The 12,313-nt window shown below is 47.5% G+C and overlaps 1 protein-coding gene across 1 annotated transcript in view; it reads right to left on the bottom strand.

Annotated features, from left to right (window-relative positions):
* VANGL1 (VANGL planar cell polarity protein 1) overlaps nt 1–12,313 on the bottom strand; it is a 252,222-nt gene that overhangs the window by 93,455 nt on the left and 146,454 nt on the right. Inside the window, exon 4 of the mRNA XM_078656365.1 lies at nt 7,622–8,229. Within this exon, the coding sequence (XP_078512491.1) occupies nt 7,622–8,229 (608 nt within the window). The remainder of the gene's footprint in view (nt 1–7,621; nt 8,230–12,313) is intronic.

Raw genomic sequence — 12,313 nt, 5'->3', positions numbered from 1 at the left:
CCTGATAGATTTGAGGAGCCCAAAGCAAGTCCCAGCTATTTTTTTGGCTTGAGCCTTGAAAGACAGATCTTTTTCAAGCCAAATTCCCAAGCTCTTAATCTCAGACTTGGGAGCAGGGGGTTCACCCAGGCAGGGGGGGCAGATATCGGAGGGAGGGAGAGCCCCTTCTGGCCAAGGAGGAGAATGTCTGTTTTAGAGCCATTAAGTTTCAATGACGAGCTATTCATCCAACCTTGAATTTCAGCAAGACAGTTGTAGAGGTCCGATGGTTCTTGGTCAGGGTGGGATAGAGACACCACTAATTGAGTGTCATCAGCGTAGCTGATGATTTTCACTCCGAACGGGTTGACAACCTCCTCCAATGGGGACATGTAGACATTAAATAATGTCGGGCTTAAAGCTGAGCCTGAGGCACGCCACATTGGAGGGGGGTTTCGGGGGAGCGGATGTCATTCTCCCAGACCTGAAAGGAGCAGTGGCCAAGGAATGATTTGAACCAGCTCAGGGCGGTGCCCTCAACACCGATGTTCTTGAGTCGCTGGATTAGAGCCCGATGGTTGACGGTGTCGAAGGCCGCACTGAGGTCCAGGAGGATCACTGCCACTGATCCTCCTGCGTCCAAAAGGGCTCTGGCCTCCTCCACTGCAGCCAGTAGGGCGATGTCAGTGTCCTGCCCTGGACGGAATCCAGTTTGCAAGCTTCTGAGCAGGTTGTTGGTCTCCAGAAACTGCGAAAGCTTTTTATTAACTAGCTTTTCAGCGATTTTACTGGTTCCGGGGAGGAGAGAGATTGGCCTATAATTGGCCAAGTCCGAGGGGTCCAGAGAGGGTTTTTCAAGTAGTGCTTTGACAACAGCCGCTTTCCAGCTGGGGGGAACTTTTCCCTGGAGCAAGGAGGAGTTGATGAGCTGAGTGAGTGGGGGGACGATAGTGGGGGCCACTTTCTTGAGGATGCGTAGGGGAACCGGGTCCCTGGGGGATCCACTTTTGATAGTGTATAGCGTGGTTGCATCCTCTTCATCGGTGACTGGTCCGAGAGAGATTAGACGGGGAGTGGTGGGGTTCGAGTTGATGTAACCTTCCTCACTGATGTCAATGGGTGGAAGTGACGTCAGAATTTTATGAATCTTCTCCTCAAAGAATTTAGCCAGTTTAAGGCATTTCTCTTCAGCTGCCTTGGGGTCTGGCGGATTCTTTGGTGCGGGTTCAGGTGTTTCAAGTAATTCTTTTAGAATAATATAGGTTTCCTTAGTGGAGCAGGAGGAATTTTCTATCCTTTCCTGAAAGAATGAGCTCTTGGTATTGCGGAGGGCTAACTTGTAGTTTGTTAAGGAGGTACTAGAGGCTTCTTTCTTGACTACCGATTTATCCTTCCTCCAGTAGCGCTCCGTTCTTTTACACTCCTTCCGTAGGAGGTTTAACTCGGGAGTGTACCAAAGGGCAGGGCTCATTCTTTTAATTCGCCTGAGGGTGGTAATTTTAGGGAGAAGTTTATCCAATGAAGTAGTAAGCCAGGAGTTAAACTGATCATCAGCACTGGCTGGGTCGGAGACTGGAGGGGGGGGCGAGGCCTTGAGAATGGAGTCCCATTCGTCTGGCAATAGTTTGTGCCAGCGTCGGTCAGTGACCCGAATTTTGGCCTGTTGGGTAGATGGAATGAAAAGATACCAGGAGATGGGTATTAAAAAATGATCTGTCCAAGGAAGATGAAGGGGGGTGCCGGTGGTGAGGTCCGTGATGTTAGTAAAAACGGGGTCCAAAAGGTGTCCTTTGTCATGGGTGGGTTCTGAGTTAATTAATCGGATGTCGAGAGACGTAAGGTCAAGAAGAAGTTTGTGTGCAATGAGGTCCTTGGAATCTGATAAATGGAGGTTAAGGTCTCCCAAGATAAGAAAGTTGGGAGAGGAAGTCGCTATCTGAGTGACAGTGTCAACAAGAGCGTTTGAAAATTTCCCTGGGGTACCTGGAGGACGGTATATCAGCAGCCCCGAAAGGGAGTGTGCAGGGGAAACTTGTAACGCAAAGTGGCAGCTTTCACAGTCGTCGATATTAGCATCGTTAGCTCTACATGAGAATTGTTCTTTGTAGATTATCGCAAGGCCGCCTCCTCTGCCGAGGGGTCTGTTTTGGGATTGGATTTGGTAGCCTTGGGGTAGAGCGTTGATAATGTCAGAATCCGACCAGGAAGTGAGCCAAGTTTCCGTGAGGAACAAAACGTCAAAGGCGTGCTCCCGAACTAGAAGATTGATTTCATGGGCGTGTTTAGGGAGGGACCGACAGTTGAGGAGGCCTAGCTGTATGCCATGGTTCCTTAAGATGGTGGAGGCCGGATTACATAGGCGACAGTTGATGAAGGGTTTTCCTCCCGAATGGATGTAGGTGCACTCAAGATTTTTTGACGGGTTGAGTGCTTGGAGTCTATCTCTCGTGTAGACAAGTCGGTCATCGGGAGATACGGGCAGAGTGACTGGGCTAATGTATGGAATCTACATGAGCTTGTAGTCAGCTCGATTAAGTAGGCGGAGGGGGCGTGGCTTCGTCAGAGTGGGCGTGGCCTAAAGACCGGCTCGCTCGCTGATGGCGGCAAATGTAAATTATTGGGCAGTAAAGTGTGTGACTATGCAGGATTGTATAATTTCATCACGAGGGAGCAAATCCTTAATAACTGTCAAAATCTGCTGTTGCATCAGCACCTGGTAGACTCTGATCCGACCTCTCCCCAAGAATTGGGAAAGAAGTCGGACAAATGGGTCAGAACCAGGGTGTAGCAGAAGGTACAGAAACCAAGGGGGTGACCAAAAGAAGCAAGATCAAAAGGTTGGGGAAAAAAGGTAAAGACTAGAAATCTTCACCAGGCCCCCAAAAAGCTTCTAATGGTGGGGATTCCCAATCTTCTAAGAAAGGAAAAGGCCAAAATAAACCATGGTGTAAAATCTGTAAACGGAATAGCCATTGGATAAGTGATTGCACGAAGAAGGATGCAACTCCAGCCACCATTGCCCCTAAGGCAATGTTTCCACCTAGTTCAGCTTCTAATGGTGATACTCAGCAGAAGGCTGTAGTAGGGTTAACCCTGGGTACTGAGATGGGCTCTGGCCTAGCCAGAGTTCCAACTCATGCTGTGTTAGTCTGTAATGGAGGCACGGATATGTCGTCCTCTGTGAGTCCCAGTAACCTGGGCAAGTACAGACAATGGCCTTTAATAAATGAAAAAGAGGCTTTGGCCTACATGGACACAGGAGCAAGTGTCACTATGGTGACACAAGGCCTTGTGGACCTTGGACAGATCATACTTGGTGAAACTTACCAAGTGACCAATGCTAGCAATGTCAGGACCAACAATTCCCTGGCAGTTGTTAATTTCTCCCAGGGAGGGGTAACTGGCTTCAAGAACGTTGTGTTAAGTGCAGACCTCCCTGTAGAATGCTTGCTTGGCAATGATTTAGAGACTTCAGCCTGGTCTGAAGTGGAGTTTGGGACCCATGCCGAGATGTTAAGGATCCATGCACATGTGTTTGCTGTGACCAGGTCACAGATCAGAAAGTCTAACACTGAACAAGCCCTGGATTCTGGAATAATGGACCAGGTGCCTTCCAAGACAATGATCAGTAGGGTTGAGGCTGTGCCTTCCCCCCTGACTCAGAGTGAGGATCAGTCTCTTGAGGGAGATGATTGTGCTCCCTGAGAAGGAACTGTCCCAGAGGAGCTTGAGCCTGATCAGGTTGAGATCTTTGGGACAGGGGGCCTTCCAGGGCAGATCTGAGTCAGGAGCAGCTGAACTGCCCTTTTATTGAACCCCTCAGACAGCAAGCTGCTGCTGAGGCTGCTGGGAATGCCAGTGGCACCCATAAGATTTATTGGGATGATGGACTCCTGTACTCAGAGTAGAGACCCCAAGCCTGGTGCAGCCAGGATGTTGGTTATACCTTTGAAGTTCAGGGGCTTCCTATTGACACTGGACCATGATATTCTTTTAGCAGGACACCTGGGCCAGAACAAGACTTGGGACAGACTTGTCCCTCACTTTCACTGGCCCCACATGTCTGAAGACACAAAGGAGTTTTGTTGCTCCTGTGTCACCTGTCAAGCCAGTGGTAAGGCAGGTGGCACCACAAAGACCCCCTGATACCACTAGCTGTGGTGGGGGTTCCCTTTGATAGAGTGGGGATTGACATTGTTGGACCAATGGATCCTCAGACAGCATCTGGGCACAGGTTATCCCATGCCACTAGGGTGTTCTAGTGGCATGGTGGTGGACCATGCCACTATGTACCCAGAGGCAATTCCCCTTAGGACCACTACAGCACCTGTTGTGGCAAGAGCCCTCTTGGGAGTGTTCTCAATAGTGGGTTTCCCTAAGGAGGTAGTATCTGACAGAGATGCAAACTTTAAGTCCAGTTACTTGACTGCAATGTGGAAGGAGTGTGGAGTGAATTACAAATTCACCACACCCTATCACCCACAATGCAATGGTTTAGTTGAAAGGTTCAACAAAATCTTAAAGGGTATGATCAAGGGTCTTGCAGAAAAGCTCAGGCGGAGACGGGACATCCTGCTGCCCTGCCTTTTGTTTGCTCAGAAGGGGGTTGGCTACAGCCCTTTTGAACTTCTGTTTTGGCACCCTGTCAGAGGACCACTGTGTCTAGTGAAGGTGAGATGGGAGTTACCTCTCAAACCTCCTAAACAGGATATTGTGGACTATGTACTTGGACTGTGCTCCAGGATGGCTGAGTACATGAAAAAGGCAACTAAAAACCTTGAGGCTAGTCATGAATGACAGAAAGCCTGGCATTACCAAAAGGCGGTACTGACTGTTTACCAGCCAGGACAGAAAGTGTGGTTGTTGGAGCCAGTGGCCCCAGCAGCTCTCCAAGACAAATGGAGTGGACCCCACACTATTGTTGAACATAAGGGAGAGGTTACCTATTTGGTAGATCTTGGAACTCCTGGACCCACCGGAGGGTGCTTCATGTCAACAGACTGAAACGAAACCATAGGTTGACAGGGCAGACATGGGCTTGCTCATGGCTACTGATGAAGGACAGGAGGAAGAGAGTGACCCTCTCCCAGACCTGCTCTCTCAGAACCCTGATCATGGATGAGTTGATGGAGTAGCCTTGGCAGGCAGCCTCACTGGTCAGCAGCAAACTGATTGCAGACAAGTTCTCCCAGGTTCTACAATCGGATCTCTTAATCTGCAAGTCACAGACAGCACAAACGTGCCCCTTTGTCCAAGTTGCCATAAGATTTAAAGGTACATCGCTTGAGATAAATTCCACAATGGAAATATTGTAATTGTGTAAAGACAGATGCCACTTTGACCTTTGGGGTTATATCTAGGCCAAACACACTTTTTGAATACCATGCATCACCTGTCGAAAATTCTTCAACACAGTCTAGAGAACCAGTTCCTTAATTCTCATCCCAATTACAAATAATACATATCCTTTATGCATTGGGGCTATATTCACGCTCAAGTAGTTATTACTTTCAGTATCTACACTCTACAAATGTAATTATATGCAACTTGAACATCTACATGAATCAATGAATGAATCAGTAATTTTGATTCCCATATTAGGCATTTGTGTTGATCTTTCAGAGCTGCCATACATTGGCTTGAGTTTATTTAAATAAACATTTTTATTATGTACAAAGTGTCTTCGATGGTGGATTATACACGTTTGACAAAAGAATAATGCAACTAACATTATCTGCATTAAAACTAAGTATTAAAACACATGATCCCTATATGCTTTCCAATTGGCTTAGATACACCTATTCCCTGAAAAAGGCAATCGTATGTTTCAGTTGGGTTGATTTAATATATCCTACTTCCCTCAATGGAATATATATATACATGTTCACTGATAAAAAAAGCGTTAAAGGGACGGTTAGGTGAAATTGTTAGATGTAAACACTGAGGTGGCATGGTGTGCAAAATAACAATGGATTGAGATGCGGCCCGAGTGAGTACCAGTGGCAGAGATTAAATCAAGCATTCATCCATCCATCACTGTTTGGTGTACTCATTGGTCGCCATAAGGGCGACAAGTATTCCCAGATATGGGTCCTGTGCACACTGTCACTGGAACCAAGCTGTACCTGACTGATGAGCCCATAGTCAGGGCAAAACTGGTCCTGGGTAGCTTCTGTTCCGGTCAGGGAGGACCTGGCCGTTCAGGCTGGACTGTTCCTATTGGAGCAGGGTCAAGACTGATTTGCATACGGCTGGGTTCAATCTGAGGTGGCATGGTGTGCAAAATTATGATGGATTGAGATGCGGCCCCAAGTGATAACCAATGGCCAACGTCAATTCAAGCATTCCATCCATTTTAAACCTTGTGTAGGAAGCTGGGTATTTGCTGCTGTACCCAGCTCCCCCCCCCCCCACACACACACACATTTTGCCGGGTATTGATGCACCTTTGACTGAAGTGTACTGGGTTCCTGCTAATCAGGTCCCCAGTGCCAGGGTTATTTCCCCAAAATGATTCCACAACGGGCACAACTTCAGCTCCACTCCAAGTCCCTAGTAAACAGTACCGGTGGTACATTGGGTATGGGGAATGAAGAGGAACCCCTGGGGATGCAGCACAAATTGAGCCACTCTAGGGACCTCGCACCAAGATCATGCAAACTGCTACTGCAGGCTGTGGGTCTTGGTGCAAACACAACCCCAGGTCTACAGACACTGCATGAGGTACAGGCAAGCCACCACCTCAGCAGGCCTTCCAGCCCTAAGGCAGGGTGCACCACAGTCCAAGTATGGACATATCCCTGCACTGTCCAAGTCCATTCTTACCTATTGTAAGTGCACCAGGAAGAGTACATGGGCTGGACACTCGTCATTACGAGTTCCCCAGCTCCATGATGGTTTCACTGTACCCCAAGATGTTTGATATCAAGCACCTTGTCTTAATAAACCTGAACTGATGCCAGTGTTGGATTTATTAATAAATGCACAGAGGGCACCTTGGAGGTGTCCCCTGAAAAACTACCAGTGTTGTTACCGACTGGTCCGAGCCAGCCTGCCACCACAAGACATGTTTCTGTCTTCCTGGGGCGAGTGCCTTTGCTCTCAAAGACCAGGAACAATGCCTGCTCTGGGCGGAGGTGTTCACACCTCCAAGCCTGAATCGTCTTCCAGGACGGGAAGCTTCACAGCCCATGCTGCCTTTGAAATGAAACCCAGGCCTCTCTGGTTACTGGAGGATGCCAAACCCCCTGTCCTGACACCACTTTTGGTGGGAGGAAACAGGAAAATTTGTAAGATTAGGAGATGTGGCCACATTCAGTCAGCACCCCCCTAAGGTGGGACAGGTGATGTACACCCCACTTTTCAGATTCCTCCATCTTGTGTTGGAGAGAATTAGTCTGTCAGGGCTGTGCCCACCCCCCAAAGAAAGTGGTAACAGACGGTGTAGACACCACAAAGGTAGGTAGCCCACTGGCTACTACCCGTCACTCCCTGTAACATCCCTAAATGTATTCTTTAGGTGGCACCCCTCAACCAAGAACTTCAAATTCAACAGACCTAAAGTATTCTAGACACATTTGCACCCATTGGTAACCCACCATTAGCATGTCACAGGCTACAAATATATTCTTTGGGGACGTACCTGAGGTGTCCAAGGCTGTAGAAGTGGGCCTCGCCGTCGGTGGAACGCACAGCCTTCAGCGTGAATGTAGGCTGCAGCTGCCGTAACTCCAGCAGCACAATGGCCAGGTAATGGATGAAGAGCAGGGCGTCCACCAGTGACACTGCATACTGCACAATACCCTGGTAATTTCGGTCCTGCGAGTCTAAGATGCGCACACCATAGAACAACCAGTAGGATACCACAAACAGGAAGATGAGCACAAGAAGGACAGCGCGGAAGACAAAAACACGTGGCATGTCTGCCCGCGGCTGGCGAAAGAAGAGGGCCCAGGTGCCAATCAGCAGGATTAGAAGCTTAAAGGCCACTGAGATGAAAAGTCCCTCACACACAGTGCCACATGGCTCCAGCTGGTCTCTCCAGAGCATCGGAGGGAGAACAATGAAAGCTACCGGAGTGAGGAAGACTAGGAGTCCCAGCACTGCGGCCACCGTTAATCCTAGGTAACGTCGGCAATCCAACCCCACACTGTCCTCCATGTCCTTGCTGATGCGGGCGATGTCCTCTTGGGAGATGCTATGCTCGGAGGTCCCTGTGATGGCAGTCGTCGTTTCACCCCAGTTATCATCCTAATAATGCAGCATGGATGGGGAAGGGTTGAAATAAAAAGAGAAAAAATGGGTGATTAGTGTGACTAACATAACCTACAGGGGTTTAACATATTACATTACTAGGGTGATATGCACCATTCAAAGCACACAAAATTAACTATTCGAAACTAAAACAACATTGTGAACATACAGAACTATTTACGTTATTTGAAGGATAATTAAGCTGCAGGAAAACAGTCTCTAATCCACAAACATATTCATTTTCTTTCCCACCCTTAGTTTCTTCCTCATCACATAACCAATGGGTTTCCAGGATGTGATTTTTTTTCCCATAGGTTTTATTGGCATTTTACGTGAATTATAACATTGCAGCCACAATTATATTTGATTCAACTTCTGCAGAGGGTTGTTATGGAGCGAAGGCATAAATTCATAAATGTCACAATTCACATAGTCTTTACAACGTGGTTATGCAGGTTATAGATGCTAGGGATGAAAACAAGTTACTTACCTGTAACTTTGGTTCCCCAGTATTGGTAACTTTCATAGATTCCCATGCTTTGTATCATTCCCCGTCGTCAGCCTGGGAGCCACAGTAAATGGAAAATACCATAGCAGTATGTACAAAAGAGAAAGTAAGGCCTAGGCCTCATCTCATTTTGTAGCCTATCTACCTCTTTTTGTAAAAAAGACCAACACTTTGCAACAACCAATCAGATTAGCCTCACCCCATAGAACCCTCAGGAGAGGGCCTCAGATTTTCCCAGCCGTTGTGTAAGAGTAACCACTTTTGCTGCAGCTGAGCTTTCCTAGGGGAGGAGGGTGGGCGCATGGGAATCTATGAAAGTTACCAATACTGGGGAACCTGTTTTCTTGCCTCAGTATTGGAACTTTCACAGATTCCCAAGCTTTGTATCAGAGTAGCTAGCAGTAAATCACCAATGCACATTTTGTTACAACCATATCACAACATTTCAGCATAATTATTCTCATATTCGCATATATAATTTGTAACAATACATGTAGAAAACGTATGTAATACAAAATGTGCAATCATAGGAAGGAGGGATAGAAGGGAAAGCTCACCTCTCATTGGAAAAGATTCCTCAGTACTGCTTGTCCTACTGCCCATTCGCTCCTCATGAAAGAGTCCAGGCAGTAATGCTTTGTGAAGGTATGGGCACTGCTCCAAGTGGCCGCCCTACAAATGTCTTTTATAGGGACTCCAGCGAAGAGAGCTGCTGAAGATGAAACTGATCTTGTGGAATGAGCTCGAACCTGTCTCTCCAGTGGCTTTCCTGCCGTCTTGTGGCAGTAATTAATTGCACTTGTAATCCAGCGTGAAATTCCTTGCTTTGAGAGAGGAAGTCCTTTCCGAGGTGCACTAAAAGCCACAAAAAGTTGAGAAGATTTCCTAAAATCCTTCGTCCTTTCAAGATAAAATTTGAGACATCTCTGGAAATCCAAGGAATGAAGAGATCGTTCTGCAGGCGTCATAGGACGAGGAAAAAATGATTTTAGAACCACTGGTTCATTAAAACTTCTAGCAATTGTTTCCTTAACCCCTCCTGTGCTCATGACGAGGTCAGCTCGTCATGAGCTACGGTGCTCATGACGAGCTGAGCTCGTCATGACCGCGCCCGTTAAATGGAATGCTCGCATGCTGGGCTGAATCCCCTGCTATGCTGAGAGTTCCATTGGAGCGGGCGTGGTCATGACGAGCTCAGCTCGTCATGAGCACCAGAGCGCCGTGGCTCATGACGAGCTGACCTCGTCATGAGCACCGGGGCGCTGTGCGCGCCCCCCACACCCCAGCAAAGTGGGGGGAAACAGCCCCGCAGTGAAGGGGTTAAAAATGCCGCCACCGGGGTCAATACTTTTGTGAAAATCCGCGGAGCGGATCTGAGCCCGAAGGGCAGGACCGTGAACTGAAAGTGGCTCTTGGCTACTGTGAAGCGTAAGAATTTCCTGTGAGCTGGGTGGATCGGAACATGGAAATATGCATCCTGGAGATCCTGAGTCGCCATGTAATCCCCTGGGTTTAGAAGACGTAAGACGTCTTGAAGAGAGACCATTCGAAAGGAGAGTTTTATGAGATAGGTGTTTAGCTCCCTCAGGTCTAAGATTGGGCGCCACTTTTTTTCCGTTTTCTGAATGAGAAAAAATCTGGAATAGAACCCTTTTCCTCTTTGCGAGAGTGGCACTAGTTCTATCGCTCCCTTGGTGAGCAGATGAGAGACTTTGAGACGGAGAAGGTGCAGATGTTTTGATTCTGTGGCGCAAGGGGCTCTAGGAGGTGGTAGGTTTTGCAATTCTAATGTATGGCCAAATTGAACGATCTGTAGGACCCACTGATCTGTTGTTATGATCTTCCAGTAATCGAGAAAATGTGTAATCCTTCCCCCTATCGTTGGAACAAGAGGTGAAGGACCAGTAGACAGAGCCAGGAAGCCGCTATTGGCGTTGGAGGTATCTCTCCCCTGACGCCCCTGTCTACCTCTGGAAGATTGGCGAGAGAAAGACGCCAATTGATTTTGCCGCTGAGAGTACTGAGGCTTGAATGATTGAGAGGATTGCGAATAGGAGGAGTATCGTTGCGGATAGCCTCCTCTATATGTAGAGAATCCTTTGCCTCTTGCACCCCGGAAAGGCACCTTTCGGTATTGAAGTGTGCCCAAGGATTTTGCCGTTTCGGTGTCGTTCTTAATGTCCTGAAAGCGTCATCTACATGCTTGCCAAACAGCATGTCTCCATCAAAGGGCAGATCCAGAATTGTATTCTGTACCTCTGGGCGTAACCAGGCACATCTCAGCCAACCTTGATGCCTCAGGACCGCTGATCCCGCTAAGGCACTAAAAAGCCGTTGTAGCAATGTCCATTGCACAATCTATAATTTCCGATGAAGATCTTTCCCCTTCTTCTAGAATTTTTCTCGCTTCCGTTTTGGCACTCTCTGGAAGTTGATCAATGAAAGGAGAGAGATCGCACCACATTTGGGGTTCATATCATCCCAAAATTGAGAGTGCGTTCGAGGCCCTAACCAGGAGGCTAGACATAGAAGAGAACCGCTTTCCTACATTATCCAAGCGTCTGCCCTCTCTGTCGGGGGTGCCGTCAGGTTCCTTGATTTTCTTTGGGCTGCCTGGGAAATAACAGAGTCCGGTTATTGGTTTGGCCAATAAGACATGCAGGACTGTCATCCGGGGCCTTATATTTCTTCTCCAGCCACAGTAGAACCGGAGTTACAGTTTAACAGGCAGTATTGACTGCAAAATGTACATTAACTAAAGAATACTGCAACACTGACCTATCCAGCTAAAAAAGATAAAGTAATAGAACTTATTTCCAGTTACAAAACATTCCCTTACCACTCTACTGAAAGGGCACTCCACTTCATTTCTGGTTGTTGATACCTGCAGCTGTAGTCTGGGCACTTCTTGAATGTGGGACGAAAAGACTTGAGTACCAAATGGAATATCCTAACTCTGAAGGGTTGATGTCATGAGGCTTTGTCTTGCATTTGAAGAGAATCCATGTTTGCACTGTATCCCATCAGGAAGACATCTGTCACAGTTGTTAGTGTTGATAAGTCTTAGTGAGAGAGTACATATTTCAAAAGATTGTCATATTGGTGACACCATGGAATCACTGGACCGCAGCCTGTGTGCGAGCTTTTCTTCCAAGCTGCACCATGCACCAGAGCACCGATAAGATTATAAGGACTGCTGTAGTGGTCTTCATTGCAGATGGGCAAAAGGAACTAGAAAAAAGCAATCCCCACGAACCCCACTGGACACGAGATCTAGCTTCTGTTTGATGTGTTGCCTTTTAGTCTTGCCAAGAGTGCCACCCTTCAGATGGGTAAAATAGTCTTCTCGTCTGAAGGATACTCTTTTCCCAACTGAGCATCCAGTTATGTTACAAGCAATGAATGAATTGAACGGGAACAAACATTGACTTCGCTGCTCAACTCAAAAACCCAGCTACTCGAGGATGGAGATCTATCTGAAAGTGGACCAGTGCTTTGTGTGGAGGCGAGGTCTTGATGGGACAGCAGTCTAGGTAAGGGAATATGAAAATCTTTTTCCTTTCTCGGGTATGT

This window comes from Lissotriton helveticus, chromosome 8 (genome assembly GCF_964261635.1).
Source record: "Lissotriton helveticus chromosome 8, aLisHel1.1, whole genome shotgun sequence".
Lineage (NCBI taxonomy): Eukaryota > Metazoa > Chordata > Amphibia > Caudata > Salamandridae > Lissotriton > Lissotriton helveticus.
Note: the sequence above shows the minus strand (reverse complement) of the source record. Positions and strands in the feature narration are given on the sequence as shown.